Source organism: Phyllobates terribilis, unplaced genomic scaffold, assembly GCF_046119375.1.
Source record: "Phyllobates terribilis strain yellow unplaced genomic scaffold, ASM4611937v1 Scaffold_3701__1_contigs__length_72197, whole genome shotgun sequence".
NCBI lineage: Eukaryota > Metazoa > Chordata > Amphibia > Anura > Dendrobatidae > Phyllobates > Phyllobates terribilis.
This window is the reverse complement of record NW_027366454.1, coordinates 1273-23551: the sequence shown is the minus strand read 5'-3', so window position 1 is coordinate 23551 and position 22279 is coordinate 1273. Positions and strand designations below refer to the sequence as shown.

At 55.5% G+C, this 22279-nt stretch overlaps 1 protein-coding gene across 1 annotated transcript; it reads right to left on the bottom strand.

The window, feature by feature from the left end:
• Nucleotides 1–1504: 1504 nt before the first annotated feature.
• Nucleotides 1505–21237, bottom strand: LOC141248509 (docking protein 4-like; the record flags this gene model as incomplete). The annotated part of the gene is made up of 4 exons (XM_073669367.1): nucleotides 1505–1706; nucleotides 20626–20745; nucleotides 20836–20950; nucleotides 21130–21237. Coding segments are annotated over 4 exons (537 nt in total), but the record flags the coding sequence as incomplete, so codon positions are not given.
• Between the last annotated feature and the right edge of the window lie 1042 nt (nucleotides 21238–22279).

Here is a 22279-nt window from a genome sequence, read left to right as displayed (position 1 = left end):
GCGGGGGACGGGGACTCCTCTATCAGGAGCGGGCCGCGGGGGACGGGGACTCCTCTATCAGGAGCAGGCCGCGGGGGACGGGGACTCCTCTATCAGGAGCAGGCCGCGGGGGACGGGGACTCCTCTATCAGGAGCAGGCCGCGGGGGACGGGGACTCCTCTGTCAGTAGCGGGGGCCGGGGACTCCTCTATCAGTAGCAGGCCGCGGGGGCCGGGGACTCCTCTATCAGTAGCAGGCCGCGGGGGCCGGGGACTCCTCTATCAGTAGCAGGCCGCGGGGGACGGGGACTCCTCTATCAGTAGCAGGCCGCGGGGGCCGGGGACTCCTCTATCAGTAGCAGGCCGCGGGGGCCGGGGACTCCTCTATCAGTAGCAGGCCGCGGGGGCCGGGGACTCCTCTATCAGTAGCAGGCCTCGGGGGACGGGGACGGGCCGCGGGGGACGGGGACTCCTCTATCAGTAGCAGGCCGCGGGGGCCGGGGACTCCTCTATCAGTAGCGGGCCGCGGGGGACGGGGACTCCTCTATCAGTAGCGGGCCGCGGGGGACGGGGACTCCTCTATCAGGAGCAGGCCGCGGGGGACGGGGACTCCTCTATCAGGAGCAGGCCGCGGGGGACGGGGACTCCTCTGTCAGTAGCCGGGGACGGGGACTCTTCTATCAGTAGCAGGCCGCGGGGGACGGGGACTCTTCTATCAGTAGCAGGCCGCGGGGGCCGGGGACTCCTCTATCAGTAGCAGGCCGCGGGGGCCGGGGACTCCTCTATCAGTAGCAGGCCGCGGGGGACGGGGACTCCTCTATCAGGAGCAGGCCGCGGGGGACGGGGACTCCTCTATCAGTAGCAGGCCGCGGGGGACGGGGACTCCTCTGTCAGTAGCGGGGGACGGGGACTCCTCTATCAGTAGCGGGCCGCGGGGGAAGGGGACTCCTCTGTCAGTAGCTGGCCGCGGGGGACGGGGACTCCTCTGTCAGTAGCTGGCCGCGGGGGCCGGGCACTCCTCTATCAGTAGCGGGCCGCGGGGGCCGGGCACTCCTCTATCAGTAGCGGGCCGCGGGGGCCGGGCACTCCTCTATCAGTAGCGGGCCGCGGAGGCCGGGCACTCCTCTATCAGTAGCGGGCCGCGGGGGCCGGGCACTCCTCTATCAGTAGCGGGCCGCGGGGGCCGGGCACTCCTCTATCAGTAGCGGGCCGCGGGGGCCGGGCACTCCTCTATCAGTAGCGGGCCGCGGGGGCCGGGCACTCCTCTATCAGTAGCGGGCCGCGGGGGCCGGGCACTCCTCTATCAGTAGCGGGCCGCGGGGGCCGGGCACTCCTCTATCAGTAGCGGGCCGCGGGGGCCGGGCACTCCTCTATCAGTAGCGGGCCGCGGAGGCCGGGCACTCCTCTATCAGTAGCGGGCCGCGGGGGCCGGGCACTCCTCTATCAGTAGCGGGCCGCGGGGGCCGGGCACTCCTCTATCAGTAGCGGGCCGCGGGGGCCGGGTACACCTCTATCAGTAGCTGTGCACCTTTCCTCACCTTTCAGCCTCAAACGTGAAGTGTGAGGCGTCGCTCCCGTATCGTCTCAGGGCGCAGAGCGGCCAGGAAAGCATCTTGCTGCGGGGAGTGTGGGGATCCCAGAGGTAGAGGTTTTCTTCTGTGATTTGCATCTTGCACTCTCCATACACGTCCACGTTTGATGACGGTAACAAAAAGACATTGAAGCGTTCTGAGAAGTAGTAAAGGGTCAGCAGCTGCGGCGTCTCCTCCGCCATCACCCCCATGTTCTAATGATGGAGGCTTCTTGCCCGGAGTGTCCAGATCGAGCGGGGTCTCAGCCTCACACAGGCAGATATCAGGTCTTCCCTTTGCGAGACCTGCGCTCGGTCAGGACACAGCACTCCATACAATACACGTACAGCGGTGACATACCTATACGTCAACAATGTTGTGAGTAAATCTATTGGTAAAGGTGCTATTTACATGAGATTCTCCCCAGATCTCGGTATCATCCCGTCCAATCCACAAAGGAAAGAAATCACCATAATGTCCATAAATTATGTGTAATAATGAGAGATGACACCAGGAAAAGTATTGAACACCTGAAAAAAGAGGAGCAAAAAGCCCAGGAAAGTCCTGACACCGGCTGAGATCTATCAGTAATTACGTAAAGCGCCATGGAATAAATGGCGCTATAATAATAAATAATAGTAATAATAATAATTAGAAAGCAATTCTGCCACTTAGTGACCAATAAGATCAGCTGGTTCATCTGATGGCCGGTAAAAAGGTGTCTCATTATCAAGGGGCCAAACAAGTGACATCTCATGATGGGTAACACCAGTGAGCTGTCTCAAGACCTTCACAACCTTACTGTTGCAAAACATCGGGATGGCATTGGTTACAGAACAATTGCTAAACTACTGAAGGCTCCAGTGAGCTCTGTTGGGGCCATAATCCAGAAGTGGAAAGAACATAATTTCACCATAATCCGGCCACAACCAGGTGCTCTCTGCAAGATTTCACTATAATCCGGCCACAACCAGGTGCTACCCACAAGATTTTTCACTACTAACTGGTCACGAGCAGGTGCTCCCCGCAAGATCACACCATAAACCGGCCGCAACCAGGTGCTCCCCGCAAGATCACACCATAAACCGGCCACAACCAGGTGCTCCCTGCAAGATTTCACCATAAACCGGCCACAACCAGGTGCTACCCACAAGATTTTTCACTACTAACTGGTCACGAGCAGGTGCTCCCCGCAAGATCACACCATAAACCGGCCGCAACCAGGTGCTCCCCGCAAGATTTCACCATAAACTGGCCACAACCAGGTGCTCCCTGCAAGATTTCACCATAAACCGGCCACAACCAGGTGCTCCCTGCAAGATTTCACCATAAACCGACGACGACCAGGTGCTCCCTGCAAGATTTCACCATAAACCGGCCACAACCAGGTGCTCCCTGCAAGATTTCACCATAAACTGGCCACAACCAGGTGCTCCCTGCAAGATTTCACCATAAACCGGCCACAACCAGGTGCTCCCTGCAAGATTTCACCATAAACTGGCCACAACCAGGTGCTCCCCGCAAGATTTCACCATAAACCGACGACGACCATGTGCTCCCTGCAAGATTTCACCATAAACTGGCCACAACCAGGTGCTCCCTGCAAGATTTCACCATAAACCGGCCACAACCAGGTGCTCCCTGCAAGATTTCACCATAAACCGGCCACAACCAGGTGCTCCCTGCAAGATTTCACCATAAACCGGCCACAACCAGGTGCTCCCTGCAAGATTTCACCATAAACCGGCCACAACCAGGTGCTCCCTGCAAGATTTCACCATAAACCGACGACGACCAGGTGCTCCCTGCAAGATTTCACCATAAACCGGCCACAACCAGGTGCTCCCTGCAAGATTTCACCATAAACCGGCCACAACCAGGTGCTCCCTGCAAGATTTCACCATAAACTGGCCACAACCAGGTGCTCCCTGCAAGATTTCACCATAAACCGGCCACAACCAGGTGCTCCCTGCAAGATTTCACCATAAACTGGCCACAACCAGGTGCTCCCTGCAAGATTTCACCATAAACCGGCCACAACCAGGTGCTCCCTGCAAGATTTCACCATAAACTGGCCACAACCAGGTGCTCCCTGCAAGATTTCACCATAAACCGGCCACAACCAGGTGCTCCCTGCAAGATTTCACCATAAACCGGCCACAACCAGGTGCTCCCTGCAAGATTTCACCATAAACCGGCCACAACCAGGTGCTCCCTGCAAGATTTCACCATAAACCGGCCACAACCAGGTGCTCCCTGCAAGATTTCACCATAAACCGACGACCAGGTGCTCCCCGCAAGATTTCACCATAAACCGGCCACGACCAGGTGCTCCCCGCAAGATATCACCATAAACCGGCCACGACCAGGCGCTCCCCGCAAAATTTCAAACAGAGGAATGAAATGAATTACCAGAATAGTTGTCCAAGAGCCAAGGAGCATCTGTGCAGAGCTAGAGAAAGACCTGGAGTCAGCAGGTATAATTATTTCATAAAAAACTCTTAAGTAATGCAATTATCCTCCATGGCCTGTATGCACGCTCACCACACAACCTCCATGACCTGTATGCACGCTCACCACACAACCTCCATGACCTGTATGCACGCTCACCACACAACCTCCATGACCTGTATGCACGCTCACCACACAACCTCCATGACCTGTATGCACGCTCACCACACAACCTCCATGACCTGTATGCACGCTCACCACACAACCTCCATGACCTGTATGCACGCTCACCACACAACCTCCATGGCATGTATGCACGCTCACCACACAACCTCCATGACCTGTATGCACGCTCACCACACAACCTCCATGACCTGTATGCACGCTCACCACACAACCTCCATGACCTGTATGCACGCTCACCACACAACCTCCATGACCTGTATGCACGCTCACCACACAACCTCCATGGCCTGTATGCACGCTCACCACACAACCTCCATGACCTGTATGCACGCTCACCACACAACCTCCATGACCTGTATGCACGCTCACCACACAACCTCCATGACCTGTATGCACGCTCACCACACAACCTCCATAACCTGTATGCACGCTCACCACACAACCTCCATGGCCTGTATGCACGCTCACCACACAACCTCCATGACCTGTATGCACGCTCACCACACAACCTCCATGACCTGTATGCACGCTCACCACACAACCTCCATGACCTGTATGCACGCTCACCACACAACCTCCATGACCTGTATGCACGCTCACCACACAACCTCCATGACCTGTATGCACGCTCACCACACAACCTCCATGGCCTGTATGCACGCTCACCACACAACCTCCATGGCCTGTATGCACGCTCACCACACAACCTCCATGACCTGTATGCACGCTCACCCCGCACCCTCCATGACCTGTATGCACGCTCACCACACAACCTCCATGACCTGTATGCACGCTCACCACACAACCTCCATGACCTGTATGCACGCTCACCCCGCACCCTCCATGACCTGTATGCACACTCACCACACAACCTTCATGACCTGTATGCACGCTCACCCCGCACCCTCCATGACCTGTATGCACGCTCACCACACAACCTCCATGACCTGTATGCACGCTCACCCCGCACCCTCCATGACCTGTATGCACGCTCACAACCTCCATGACCTGTATGCACGCTCACCCCGCACCCTCCATGACCTGTATGCACGCTCACCACACAACCTCCATGACCTGTATGCACGCTCACCACACAACCTCCATGGCCAGTATGGATGCTCACCACACAACCTCCATGGCCAGTATGGATGCTCACCACACAACCTCCATGGCCTCTATGGACGCTCACCACACAAGACTCCACGGCCTGTATGGATGCTCACCGCCCAACCTCCATGAACTGTATGCACGCTCACCACACAACCTCCATGGCCTGTATGCACGCTCACCACACAACCTCCATGACCTGTATGCACGCTCACCACACAACCTCCATGGCCTGTATGCACGCTCACCACACAACCTCCATGGCCAGTATGGATGCTCACCACACAACCTCCATGGCCTCTATGGACGCTCACCACACAACCTCCATGGCCTCTATGGACGCTCACCACACAAGACTCCACGGCCTGTATGGATGCTCACCGCCCAACCTCCATGACCTGTATGCACGCTCACCACACAACCTCCATGGCCTGTATGCACGCTCACCACACAACCTCCATGACCTGTATGCACGCTCACCACACAACCTCCATGACCTGTATGCACGCTCACCACACAACCTCCATGACCTGTATGCACACTCACCACACAACCTCCATGGCCTGTACGGACGCTCACCACACAACCTCCATGGCCTGTACGCACGCTCACCACACAACCTCCATGGCCTGTATGCACGCTCACCACACAACCTCCATGGCCTGTATGCACGCTCACCACACAACCTCCATGACCTGTATGGACGCTCACCACACAACCTCCATGGCCTGTATGCACGCTCATCACACAACCTCCATGGCCTGTATACACGCTCACCACACAACCCGCATGGCCTGTATGCACGCTCACCACACAACCTCCATGGCCTGTATGCACGCTCACCACACAACCTCCATGGCCTGTATGCACGCTCACCACACAACCTCCATGGCCTGTATGCACGCTCATCACATAACCTCCATGGCCTGTATGCACGCTCACCACACAACCTCCATGGCCTGTATGCACGCTCACCACACAACCTCCATGGCCTGTATGCACGCTCACCACACAACCTCCATGGCCTGTATGCACGCTCAGCACACAACCTCTATGGACGCTCACCACACAACCTCCATGACCTGTATGCACGCTCACCACACAACCTCCATGGCCTGTATGCACGCTCACCACACAACCTCCATGGCCTGTATGCACGCTCACCACACAACCTCCATGGCCTGTATGCACGCTCAGCACACAACCTCTATGGACGCTCACCACACAACCTCCATGACCTGTATGCACGCTCACCACACAACCTCCATGGCCTGTATGCACGCTCACCACACAACCTCCATGGCCTGTATGCACGCTCACCACACAACCTCTATGGACGCTCACCACACAACCTCCATGGCCTGTATGCACGCTCACCACACAACCTCCATGACCTGTATGCACGCTCACCACACAACCTCCATGGCCTGTATGCACGCTCACCACACAACCTCCATGGCCTGTATGCACGCTCACCACACAACCTCCATGACCTGTATGCACGCTCACCACACAACCTCCATGACCTGTATGCACGCTTACCACACAACCTCCATGACCTGTATGCACGCTCACCACACAACCTCCATGGCCTCTAGGGACGCTCACCACGCAACCTCCATGGCCTCTATGGACGCTCACCACGCAACCTCCATGGCCTGTATGCACGCTCACCACACAACCTCCATGGCCTGTATGCACGCTCACCACACAACCTCCATGACCTCTATGGACGCTCACCACGCAACCTCCATGGCCTGTATGTACGCTCACCACACAACCTCCATGGCCTGTATGTACGCTCACCACACAACCTCCATGGCCTCTAGGGACGCTCACTACACAACCTCCATGGCCTGTATGCACGCTCACTACACAACCTCCATGGCCTGTATGCACGCTCACCACACAACCTCCATGGCCTGTATGCACGCTCACCACACAACCTCCATGACCTGTATGCACGCTCACCACACAACCTCCATGGCCTCTAGGGACGCTCACCACGCAACCTCCATGGCCTCTATGGACGCTCACCACGCAACCTCCATGGCCTGTATGCACGCTCACCACACAACCTCCATGGCATGTATGCACGCTCACCACACAACCTCCATGACCTCTATGGACGCTCACCACGCAACCTCCATGGCCTGTATGTACGCTCACCACACAACCTCCATGGCCTGTATGTACGCTCACCACACAACCTCCATGGCCTCTAGGGACGCTCACCACGCAACCTCCATGGCCTCTATGGACGCTCACCACGCAACCTCCATGGCCTGTATGCACGCTCACCACACAACCTCCATGGCCTGTATGCACGCTCACCACACAACCTCCATGGCCTCTATGCACGCTCACCACACAACCTCCATGGCCTCTATGCACGCTCACCACACAACCTCCATGGCCTGTATGCACACTCACCACACAACCTCCATGACCTGTATGCACGCTCACCACACAACCTCCATGGCCTGTATGCACGCTCACCACACAACCTCCATGGCCTCTATGGACGCTCACCACACAACCTCCATGACCTGTATGGACGCTCACCACACAACCTCCATGGCCAGTATGGATGCTCACCACACAACCTCCATGGCCAGTATGGATGCTCACCACACAACCTCCATGGCCTCTATGGACGCTCACCACACAACCTCCATGGCCTCTATGGACGCTCACCACACAAGACTCCACGGCCTGTATGGATGCTCACCGCCCAACCTCCATGACCTGTATGCACGCTCACCACACAACCTCCATGGCCTGTATGCACGCTCACCACACAACCTCCATGACCTGTATGCACGCTCACCACACAACCTCCATGACCTGTATGCACGCTCACCACACAACCTCCATGACCTGTATGCACGCTCACCACACAACCTCCATGGCCTGTACGGACGCTCACCACACAACCTCCATGGCCTGTACGCACGCTCACCACACAACCTCCATGGCCTGTATGCACGCTCACCACACAACCTCCATGGCCTGTATGCACGCTCACCACACAACCTCCATGACCTGTATGGACGCTCACCACACAACCTCCATGGCCTGTATGCACGCTCATCACACAACCTCCATGGCCTGTATACACGCTCACCACACAACCCGCATGGCCTGTATGCACGCTCACCACACAACCTCCATGGCCTGTATGCACGCTCACCACACAACCTCCATGGCCTGTATGCACGCTCACCACACAACCTCCATGGCCTGTATGCACGCTCATCACATAACCTCCATGGCCTGTATGCACGCTCACCACACAACCTCCATGGCCTGTATGCACGCTCACCACACAACCTCCATGGCCTGTATGCACGCTCACCACACAACCTCCATGGCCTGTATGCACGCTCAGCACACAACCTCTATGGACGCTCACCACACAACCTCCATGACCTGTATGCACGCTCACCACACAACCTCCATGGCCTGTATGCACGCTCACCACACAACCTCCATGGCCTGTATGCACGCTCACCACACAACCTCCATGGCCTGTATGCACGCTCAGCACACAACCTCTATGGACGCTCACCACACAACCTCCATGACCTGTATGCACGCTCACCACACAACCTCCATGGCCTGTATGCACGCTCACCACACAACCTCCATGGCCTGTATGCACGCTCACCACACAACCTCTATGGACGCTCACCACACAACCTCCATGGCCTGTATGCACGCTCACCACACAACCTCCATGACCTGTATGCACGCTCACCACACAACCTCCATGGCCTGTATGCACGCTCACCACACAACCTCCATGGCCTGTATGCACGCTCACCACACAACCTCCATGACCTGTATGCACGCTCACCACACAACCTCCATGACCTGTATGCACGCTTACCACACAACCTCCATGACCTGTATGCACGCTCACCACACAACCTCCATGGCCTGTATGCACGCTTACCACACAACCTCCATGACCTGTATGCATGCTTACCACACAACCTCCATGGCCTGTATGCACGCTCACCACACAACCTCCATGACCTGTATGCACGCTCACCACACAACCTCCATGGCCTCTAGGGACGCTCACCACGCAACCTCCATGGCCTCTATGGACGCTCACCACGCAACCTCCATGGCCTGTATGCACGCTCACCACACAACCTCCATGGCCTGTATGCACGCTCACCACACAACCTCCATGACCTCTATGGACGCTCACCACGCAACCTCCATGGCCTGTATGTACGCTCACCACACAACCTCCATGGCCTGTATGTACGCTCACCACACAACCTCCATGGCCTCTAGGGACGCTCACTACACAACCTCCATGGCCTGTATGCACGCTCACTACACAACCTCCATGGCCTGTATGCACGCTCACCACACAACCTCCATGGCCTGTATGCACGCTCACCACACAACCTCCATGACCTGTATGCACGCTCACCACACAACCTCCATGGCCTCTAGGGACGCTCACCACGCAACCTCCATGGCCTCTATGGACGCTCACCACGCAACCTCCATGGCCTGTATGCACGCTCACCACACAACCTCCATGGCATGTATGCACGCTCACCACACAACCTCCATGACCTCTATGGACGCTCACCACGCAACCTCCATGGCCTGTATGTACGCTCACCACACAACCTCCATGGCCTGTATGTACGCTCACCACACAACCTCCATGGCCTCTAGGGACGCTCACCACGCAACCTCCATGGCCTCTATGGACGCTCACCACGCAACCTCCATGGCCTGTATGCACGCTCACCACACAACCTCCATGGCCTGTATGCACGCTCACCACACAACCTCCATGACCTCTATGGACGCTCACCACGCAACCTCCATGGCCTGTATGTACGCTCACCACACAACCTCCATGGCCTGTATGTACGCTCACCACACAACCTCCATGGCCTCTAGGGACGCTCACTACACAACCTCCATGGCCTGTATGCACGCTCACTACACAACCTCCATGGCCTGTATGCACGCTCACCACACAACCTCCATGGCCTGTATGCACGCTCACCACACAACCTCCATGACCTGTATGCACGCTCACCACACAACCTCCATGGCCTCTAGGGACGCTCACCACGCAACCTCCATGGCCTCTATGGACGCTCACCACGCAACCTCCATGGCCTGTATGCACGCTCACCACACAACCTCCATGGCATGTATGCACGCTCACCACACAACCTCCATGACCTCTATGGACGCTCACCACGCAACCTCCATGGCCTGTATGTACGCTCACCACACAACCTCCATGGCCTGTATGTACGCTCACCACACAACCTCCATGGCCTCTAGGGACGCTCACCACACAACCTCCATGGCCTGTATGCACGCTCATCACACAACCTCCATGGCCTGTATGCACGCTCACCACGCAACCTCCATGGCCTGTATGCACGCTCATCACACAACCTCCATGGCCTGTATGCACGCTCACCACACAACCTCCATGGCCTGTATGCACGCTCACCACACAAGACTCCATTGCTGAACATAAAGCATGTTCAAGCGCGTTAATAGTTTGCTCCACAACATTCAGACAAGCCTGTGAAATACTGGGGGAATATAGTCTGCTCAGGTGAGACCAAAATTGGAACAGTTTGGACGCCATAATACACACCATGTTTGGAGGGCAAAAGGCAACTACATATCACCCCAAAAACCCCATACCAAGAGTGAAGAGTGCAGGTGGGAACATCACGGCAAACTTCATATGATTGAATGAAGGATGAACGGACAAATGTACTGAGACATTCTCTATAAAAATCTGCTGTCATCTACCGGGGTGATGAAGATGAAACGAGGGCGGACATTTCAATAAGACAACGATCCCAAACACACGGACAAAGAAACTCTCAACTGGTGTCAGAGACAGAGAATAAAGCTGCTAGAACGGCCGAGCCGATCACCGGACCTGGATCCAATATAAAATGTATGGAAGGAACTAAAGCTCAAAGATCATAGAAGGAGCCACGGAGGCTTCCGGATGTGACGAGAGCTTGTGGAAGAATGGGATAGAATCCCACCTGAGCAATGCCTGCGACTAGTTTCTCCATACAGACAGCGTCGTGAAGCTGCATCACCAACAAAGGCTTGTATGAAGTATTTATTACATGTCAGTAACGTGGTCAGTACGTCTCCCGGTGTCATCTCTCATTATTACACATCATTTATGGACATTATGGTGATTTCTTTCCTGTGTGGATTGGACGGGCTGTTACCGGAATCTAATGAGAATATCACGTCAATAGCACCTATAGAAACAGATTTACTGAGAACATTGCTGACCTTAGGGTAAATATAGGCTCTGAGCTCTGACCTCAAGGCCTACAGCAGACCCCTCCCCAGAATTCACCTATAGAGGAGCGGGGGATGACGAGTAACCTCACAGCACCCTCTGCCCAATCCCTCCCCAGAATTCACCTATAGAGGAGCGGGGGATGACATGAGTAACATCACAGCACCCTCTGACCACTCCCTCCCCAGAATTCACCTATAGAGGAGCGGGGGATGACGAGTAACCTCACAGCTCCCTCTGCCCAATCCCTCCCCAGAATTCACCTATAGAGGAGCGGGGGATGACGAGTAACCTCACAGCTCCCTCTGCCCACTCCCTCCCCAGAATTCACCTATAGAGGATTGGGGGATGACATGAGTAACCTCACAGCACCCTCTGCCCACTCCCTCCCCAGAATTCACCTATAGAGGAGCGGGGGATGACGAGTAACCTCACAGCACCCTCTGCCCACTCCCTTCCCAGAATTCACCTATAGAGGAGCGGGGGATGACGAGTAACCTCACAGCACCCTCTGCCCAATCCCTCCCCAGAATTCACCTATAGAGGAGCAGGGGATGACGAGTAACCTCACAGCACCCTCTGCCCAATCCCTCCCCAGAATTCACCTATAGAGGAGCGGGGGATGACGAGTAACCTCACAGCACCCTCTGCCCAATCCCTCCCCAGAATTCACCTATAGAGGATTGGGGGATGACATGAGTAACCTCACAGCACCCTCTGCCCAATTCCTCCCCAGAATTCACCTATAGAGGAGCGGGGGATGACGAGTAACCTCACAGCTCCCTCTGCCCAATCCCTCCCCAGAATTCACCTATAGAGGAGCGGGGGATGACGAGTAACCTCACAGCTCCCTCTGCCCAATCCCTCCCCAGAATTCACCTATAGAGGAGCGGGGGATGACGAGTAACCTCACAGCACCCTCTGCCCAATCCCTCCCCAGAATTCACCTATAGAGGATTGGGGGATGACATGAGTAACCTCACAGCACCCTCTGCCCAATTCCTCCCCAGAATTCACCTATAGAGGAGCGGGGGATGACGAGTAACCTCACAGCTCCCTCTGCCCAATCCCTCCCCAGAATTCACCTATAGAGGAGCGGGGGATGACGAGTAACCTCACAGCACCCTCTGCCCAATCCCTCCCCAGAATTCACCTATAGAGGAGCAGAGGATGACGAGTAACCTCACAGCTCCCTCTGCCCAATCCCTCCCCAGAATTCACCTATAGAGGAGCAGAGGATGACGAGTAACCTCACAGCTCCCTCTGCCCAATCCCTCCCCAGAATTCACCTATAGAGGAGCGGGGGATGACGAGTAACCTCACAGCACCCTCTGCCCAATCCCTCCCCAGAATTCACCTATAGAGGAGCGGGGGATGACGAGTAACCTCACAGCACCCTCTGCCCAATCCCTCCCCAGAATTCACCTATAGAGGAGCGGGGGATGACGAGTAACCTCACAGCTCCCTCTGCCCAATCCCTCCCCAGAATTCACCTATAGAGGAGCGGGGGATGACGAGTAACCTCACAGCTCCCTCTGCCCAATTCCTCCCCAGAATTCACCTATAGAGGAGCGGGGGATGACGAGTAACCTCACAGCACCCTCTGCCCAATCCCTCCCCAGAATTCACCTATAGAGGAGCGGGGGATGACGAGTAACCTCACAGCTCCCTCTGCCCAATCCCTCCCCAGAATTCACCTATAGAGGAGCGGGGGATGACGAGTAACCTCACAGCACCCTCTGCCCAATCCCTCCCCAGAATTCACATATAGAGGAGCGGGGGATGACGAGTAACCTCACAGCACCCTCTGCCCAATCCCTCCCCAGAATTCACCTATAGAGGAGCGGGGGATGACGAGTAACCTCACAGCTCCCTCTGCCCAATCCCTCCCCAGAATTCACCTATAGAGGAGCGGGGGATGACGAGTAACCTCACAGCACCCTCTGCCCAATCCCTCTCCAGAATTCACCTATAGAGGAGCGGGGGATGACGAGTAACCTCACAGCACCCTCTGCCCAATCCCTCCCCAGAATTCACCTATAGAGGAGCGGGGGATGACGAGTAACCTCACAGCACCCTCTGCCCAATCCCTCCCCAGAATTCACCTATAGAGGAGCGGGGGATGACGAGTAACCTCACAGCACCCTCTGCCCAATCCCTCCCCAGAATTCACCTATAGAGGAGCGGGGGATGACGAGTAACCTCACAGCTCCCTCTGCCCAATCCCTCCCCAGAATTCACCTATAGAGAAGAGGGGGATGACGAGTAACCTCACAGCACCCTCTGCCCAATCCCTCCCCAGAATTCACCTATAGAGGAGCGGGGGATGACGAGTAACCTCACAGCACCCTCTGCCCAATCCCTCCCCAGAATTCACCTATAGAGGAGCGGGGGATGACGAACAGTACCCTCTGCCCAATCCCTCCCCAGAATTCACCTATAGAGGAGCGGGGGATGACGAGTAACCTCACAGCACCCTCTGACCACTCCCTCCCCAGAATTCACCTATAGAGGAGCGGGGGATGACGAGTAACCTCACAGCACCCTCTGCCCAATCCCTCCCCAGAATTCACCTATAGAGGAGCGGGGGATGACGAGTAACCTCACAGCACCCTCTGCCCACTCCCTCCCCAGAATTCACCTATAGAGGAGCGGGGGATGACGAGTAACCTCACAGCACCCTCTGCCCAATCCCTCCCCAGAATTCACCTATAGAGGAGCGGGGGATGACGAGTAACCTCACAGCACCCTCTGCCCAATCCCTCCCCAGAATTCACCTATAGAGGAGCGGGGGATGACGAGTAACCTCACAGCACCCTCTGCCCAATCCCTCCCCAGAATTCACCTATAGAGGAGCGGGGGATGACGAGTAACCTCACAGCACCCTCTGCCCAATCCCTCCCCAGAATTCACCTACAGAGGAGCGGGGGATGACGAGTAACCTCACAGCACCCTCTGCCCACTCCCTCCCCAGAATTCACCTATAGAGGAGAGGGGGATGACGAGTAACCTCACAGCACCCTCTGCCCACTCCCTCCCCAGAATTCACCTATAGAGGAGCGGGGGATGACGAGTAACCTCACAGCACCCTCTGCCCACTCCCTCCCCAGAATTCACCTATAGAGGAGCTGGGGATGACGAGATGACGAGTAACCTCACAGCACCCTCTGCCCAATCCCTCCCCAGAATTCACATATAGAGGAGCGGGGGATGACGAACAGCTCCCTCTGCCCAATCCCTCCCCAGAATTCACCTATAGAGGAGCGGGGGATGACGAGTAACCTCACAGCACCCTCTGCCCAATCCCTCCCCAGAATTCACCTATAGAGGAGCAGAGGATGACGAGTAACCTCACAGCTCCCTCTGCCCAATCCCTCCCCAGAATTCACCTATAGAGGAGCAGAGGATGACGAGTAACCTCACAGCTCCCTCTGCCCAATCCCTCCCCAGAATTCACCTATAGAGGAGCGGGGGATGACGAGTAACCTCACAGCACCCTCTGCCCAATCCCTCCCCAGAATTCACCTATAGAGGAGCGGGGGATGACGAGTAACCTCACAGCACCCTCTGCCCAATCCCTCCCCAGAATTCACCTATAGAGGAGCGGGGGATGACGAGTAACCTCACAGCTCCCTCTGCCCAATCCCTCCCCAGAATTCACCTATAGAGGAGCGGGGGATGACGAGTAACCTCACAGCTCCCTCTGCCCAATTCCTCCCCAGAATTCACCTATAGAGGAGCGGGGGATGACGAGTAACCTCACAGCACCCTCTGCCCAATCCCTCCCCAGAATTCACCTATAGAGGAGCGGGGGATGACGAGTAACCTCACAGCTCCCTCTGCCCAATCCCTCCCCAGAATTCACCTATAGAGGAGCGGGGGATGACGAGTAACCTCACAGCACCCTCTGCCCAATCCCTCCCCAGAATTCACCTATAGAGGAGCGGGGGATGACGAGTAACCTCACAGCACCCTCTGCCCAATCCCTCCCCAGAATTCACCTATAGAGGAGCGGGGGATGACGAGTAACCTCACAGCTCCCTCTGCCCAATCCCTCCCCAGAATTCACCTATAGAGGAGCGGGGGATGACGAGTAACCTCACAGCACCCTCTGCCCAATCCCTCTCCAGAATTCACCTATAGAGGAGCGGGGGATGACGAGTAACCTCACAGCACCCTCTGCCCAATCCCTCCTCAGAATTCACCTATAGAGGAGCGGGGGATGACGAGTAACCTCACAGCACCCTCTGCCCAATCCCTCCCCAGAATTCACCTATAGAGGAGCGGGGGATGACGAGTAACCTCACAGCACCCTCTGCCCAATCCCTCCCCAGAATTCACCTATAGAGGAGCGGGGGATGACGAGTAACCTCACAGCTCCCTCTGCCCAATCCCTCCCCAGAATTCACCTATAGAGAAGAGGGGGATGACGAGTAACCTCACAGCACCCTCTGCCCAATCCCTCCCCAGAATTCACCTATAGAGGAGCGGGGGATGACGAGTAACCTCACAGCACCCTCTGCCCAATCCCTCCCCAGAATTCACCTATAGAGGAGCGGGGGATGACGAACAGTACCCTCTGCCCAATCCCTCCCCAGAATTCACCTATAGAGGAGCGGGGGATGACGAGTAACCTCACAGCACCCTCTGACCACTCCCTCCCCAGAATTCACCTATAGAGGAGCGGGGGATGACGAGTAACCTCACAGCACCCTCTGCCCAATCCCTCCCCAGAATTCACCTATAGAGGAGTGGGGGATGACGAGTAACCTCACAGCACCCTCTGCCCACTCCCTCCCCAGAATTCACCTATAGAGGAGCGGGGGATGACGAGTAACCTCACAGCACCCTCTGCCCAATCCCTCCCCAGAATTCACCTATAGAGGAGCGGGGGATGACGAGTAACCTCACAGCACCCTCTGCCCAATCCCTCCCCAGAATTCACCTATAGAGGAGCGGGGGATGACGAGTAACCTCACAGCACCCTCTGCCCAATCCCTCCCCAGAATTCACCTATAGAGGAGCGGGGGATGACGAGTAACCTCACAGCACCCTCTGCCCACTCCCTCCCCAGAATTCACCTATAGAGGAGCGGGGGATGACGAGTAACCTCACAGCACCCTCTGCCCAATCCCTCCCCAGAATTCACCTATAGAGGAGCGGGGGATGACGAGTAACCTCACAGCACCCTCTGCCCAATCCCTCCCCAGAATTCACCTATAGAGGAGCGGGGGATGACGAGTAACCTCACAGCACCCTCTGCCCAATCCCTCCCCAGAATTCACCTATAGAGGAGCGGGGGATGACGAGTAACCTCACAGCACCCTCTGCCCAATCCCTCCCCAGAATTCACCTACAGAGGAGCGGGGGATGACGAGTAACCTCACAGCACCCTCTGCCCACTCCCTCCCCAGAATTCACCTATAGAGGAGAGGGGGATGACGAGTAACCTCACAGCACCCTCTGCCCACTCCCTCCCCAGAATTCACCTATAGAGGAGCGGGGGATGACGAGTAACCTCACAGCACCCTCTGCCCACTCCCTCCCCAGAATTCACCTATAGAGGAGCTGGGGATGACGAGATGACGAGTAACCTCACAGCACCCTCTGCCCAATCCCTCCCCAGAATTCACATATAGAGGAGCGGCGGATGACGAACAGTACCCTCTGCCCAATCCCTCCCCAGAATTCACCTATAGAGGAGCGGGGGATGACGAGTAACCTCACAGCACCCTCTGCCCAATCCCTCCCCAGAATTCACCTATAGAGGAGCGGGGGATGACGAATAACCTCACAGCACCCTCTGCCCAATCCCACCCCAGAATTCACCTATAGAGGAGCGGGGGATGACGAGTAACCTCACAGCACCCTCTGCCCAATCCCTCCCCAGAATTCACCTATAGAGGAGCGGGGAATGCCGAGTAACCTCACAGCACCCTCTGCCCACTCCCTCCCCAGAATTCACCTATAGAGGAGCAGGGAATGACGAGTAACCTCACAGCACCCTCTGACCACTCCCTCCCCAGAATTCACCTATAGAGGAGCAGGGAATGACGAGTAACCTCACAGCACCCTCTGCCCAATCCCTCCCCAGAATTCACCTATAGAGGAGCGGGGGATAACGAGTAACCTCACAGCACCCTCTGCCCACTTCCTCCCCAGAATTCATCTATAGAGGAGCGGGGGATGACGAGTAACCTCACAGCACCCTCTGACCACTCCCTTCCCAGAATTCACCTATAGAGGAGCGGGGGATGACATGAGTAACCTCACAGCACCCTCTGCCCACTCCCTCCCCAGAATTCACCTATAGAGGAGCGGGGGATGACATGAGTAACCTCACAGCACCCTCTGCCCAATCCCTCCCCAGAATTCACCTATAGAGGAGCGGGGGATGACATGAGTAACCTCACAGCACCCTCTGCCCACTCCCTTCCCAGAATTCACCTATAGAGGAGCGGGGGATGACGAGTAACCTCACAGCACCCTCTGCCCAATCCCTCCCCAAAATTCACCTATAGAGGAGCGGGGGATGACGAGTAACCTCACAGCACCCTCTGCCCACTCCCTTCCCAGAATTCACCTATAGAGGAGCGGGGGATGACGAGTAACCTCACAGCACCCTCTGCCCACTCCCTCCCCAGAATTCACCTATAGAGGAGCGGGGGATGACATGAGTAACCTCACAGCACCCTCTGCCCACTCCCTCCCCAGAATTCACCTATAGAGGATTGGGGGATGACATGAGTAACCTCACAGCATCCTCTGCCCACTCCCTCCCCAGAATTCACCTATAGAGGAGCGGGGGATGACATGAGTAACATCACAGCACCCTCTGCCCACTCCCTCCCCAGAATTCACCTATAGAGGATTGGGGGATGACGAGTAACCTCACAGCACCCTCTGCCCACTCCCTCCCCAGAATTCACCTATAGAGGATTGGGGGATGACATGAGTAACCTCACAGCATCCTCTGCCCACTCCCTCCCCAGAATTCACCTATAGAGGAGCGGGGGATGACATGAGTAACATCACAGCACCCTCTGACCACTCCCTCCCCAGAATTCACCTATAGAGGATTGGGGGATGACATGAGTAACCTCACAGCACCCTCTGACCAATCCCTCCCCAGAATTCACCTATAGAGGAGCGGGGGATGACATGAGTAACCTCACAGCACCCTCTGACCACTCCCTCCCCAGAATTCACCTATAGAGGATTGGGGGATGACGAGTAACCTCACAGCACCCTCTGCCCACTCCCTTCCCAGAATTCACCTATAGAGGAGCTGGGGATGACGAGTAACCTCACAGCACCCTCTGCCCAATCCCTCCCCAAAATTCACCTATAGAGGAGCGGGGGATGACGAGTAACCTCACAGCACCCTCTGCCCACTCCCTCCCCAGAGTTCACCTATAGAGGAACGGGGGATGACATGAGTAACCTCACAGCACCCTCTGCCCACTCCCTCCCCAGAATTCACCTATAGAGGATTGGGGGATGACATGAGTAACCTCACAGCACCCTCTGCCCACTCCCTCCCCAGAATTCACCTATAGAGGAGCGGGGGATGACATGAGTAACATCACAGCACCCTCTGACCACTCCCTCCCCAGAATTCACCTATAGAGGATTGGGGGATGACATGAGTAACCTCACAGCACCCTCTGACCAATCCCTCCCCAGAATTCACCTATAGAGGAGCAGGGGATGACATGAGTAACATCACAGCACCCTCTGACCACTCCCTCCCCAGAATTCACCTATAGAGGATTGGGGGATGACATGAGTAACCTCACAGCACCCTCTGACCAATCCCTCCCCAGAATTCACCTATAGAGGAGCGGGGGATGACATGAGTAACCTCACAGCACCCTCTGACCACTCCCTCCCCAGAATTCACCTATAGAGGAGCGGGGGATGACGAGTAACCTCACAGCACCCTCTGCCCACTCCCTTCCCAGAATTCACCTATAGAGGAGCGGGGGATGACGAGTAACCTCACAGCACCCTCTGCCCAATCCCTCCCCAAAATTCACCTATAGAGGAGCGGGGGATGACGAGTAACCTCACAGCACCCTCTGCCCACTCCCTTCCCAGAATTCACCTATAGAGGAGCGGGGGATGACGAGTAACCTCACAGCACCCTCTGCCCACTCCCTTCCCAGAATTCACCTATAGAGGAGCGGGGGATGACGAGTAACCTCACAGCACCCTCTGCCCACTCCCTTCCCAGAATTCACCTATAGAGGAGCGGGGGATGACGAGTAACCTCACAGCACCCTCTGCCCAATCCCTCCCCAGAATTCACTTATAGAGGAGCGGGGGATGACGAGTAACCTCACAGCACCCTCTGACCAATCCCTCCCCAGAATTCACCTATAGAGGAGCGGGGGATGACATGAGTAACATCACAGCACCCTCTGACCACTCCCTCCCCAGAATTCACCTATAGAGGATTGGGGGATGACATGAGTAACCTCACAGCACCCTCTGACCAATCCCTCCCCAGAATTCACCTATAGAGGAGCGGGGGATGACATGAGTAACATCACAGCACCCTCTGACCACTCCCTCCCCAGAATTCACCTATAGAGGATTGGGGGATGACATGAGTAACCTCACAGCACCCTCTGACCAATCCCTCCCCAGAATTCACCTATAGAGGAGCGGGGGATGACATGAGTAACCTCACAGCACCCTCTGACCACTCCCTCCCCAGAATTCACCTATAGAGGAGCGGGGGATGACGAGTAACCTCACAGCACCCTCTGCCCAATCCCACCCCAGAATTCACCTATAGAGGAGCGGGGGATGACATGAGTAACCTCACAGCACCCTCTGACCACTCCCTCCCCAGAATTCACCTATAGAGGAGCGGGGGATGACGAGTAACCTCACAGCACCCTCTGCCCAATCCCACCCCAGAATTCACCTATAGAGGAGCGGGGGATGACATGAGTAACCTCACAGCACCCTCTGCCCACTGCCGCACCTGTCTGCTCGCTCTGGACTCCTGGCGTCAGCAGGTCTGGTTCTCCCAGGTGACAGTCGTTGAGGTTGGTGGCTGGACAGCCCATGGACAGCGCCTTGTACCACTCCTCGGCTTCCAGCTCTACAATACAGAACAGAGCGGACCCTCAGCATTATGGCGGTGGACAGAGACCACTACTCTTGATACAGAGGCTTTTCTTGTAGCATTCACCTGAATCACAAGTAAAAGTGCGGGCTAGGTCATCACAGAAGATAATGGCCACCGCTTGTCTCTTAGTTTCCTTCGGAAGTCGCATAATACATTTCACGTTACTGATCTCCATGACCTGCGGACAGAGCGACAGAGCCGGGTCATGTCAGACAATGAGGAGTAGACTGAGTATTGTCTGCCCCCAATATACACAACTATGGTGGGCCAGAGTTTCCCAACAACCCTCACCCTGAGCCACGCACTACTACATGGTGGAAGAAATGTCCAGCTCTCAGCAGGAATCCTCTCCCTCACCTTAGGCGACATGCGCAGGAGGACTGACCTCTCGTCAGGATACTTTTCCAGTCTCCAGGGTCCTTTACTGGAGGATTTTCGAAGCACCAGCCAGCAGCGGCGGTAGATCTGCAGGTGAAAGGGTCACATGTTAAACATGTTGTGAGGATGGAGGTGACTGCTGGGTGCAGACCCCCTAAAAAAGCTGCAAAGAAGAGTCCAAGAAGTGTCACGTCACATGTGCTGCTCTATACCGCGGACATCAGAGGAGGGGAGAAGGAACAATTACAGGATCATGGTCGTATACGACCAAAGCAAACATTGGGGCGGAAATACCATGGCAGTGCCAACCAAAGTAGATATAGAGAAAGGCACCAATCTTATCAAAAACCCCAAATGACCAACCACCCTGAAAAGTCCACGGAAAATCTAGGTATATAACTAACTATATTCTGCATACTGTATATATAATATGAGATGCAGTATATATAATATGAGGAGCAGTGTATATAATATGAGGAGCAGTATCTATAATGTGAGGAGCAGTATATATAATGTGAGGAGCGGTATCTATAATGTGAGGTGCGGTATCTATAATGTGAGGAGCGGTATCTATAATGTGAGGAGCGATATCTATAATGTGAGGAGCGGTATCTATAATGTGAGGTGCGGTATCTATAATGTGAGGTGCGGTATCTATAATGTGAGGAGCGGTATCTATAATGTGAGGAGCGGTATCTATAATGTGAGGTGCGGTATCTATAATGTGAGGAGCGGTATCTATAATGTGTGGAGCGGTATCTATAATGTGAGGTGCGGTATCTATAATGTGAGGAGCGGTATCTATAATGTGAGGTGCGGTATCTATAATGTGAGGAGCGGTATCTATAATGTGAGGAGCGGTATCTATAATGTGAGGAGCGGTATCTATAATGTGAGGTGCGGTATCTATAATGTGAGGTGCGGTATCTATAATGTGAGGTGCGGTATCTATAATGTGTGGAGCGGTATCTATAATGTGAGGAGCGGTATCTATAATGTGAGGAGCGGTATCTATAATGTGAGGTGCGGTATCTATAATGTGAGGTGCGGTATCTATAATGTGTGGAGCGGTATCTATAATGTGAGGTGCGGTATCTATAATGTGAGGAGCGGTATCTATAATGTGAGG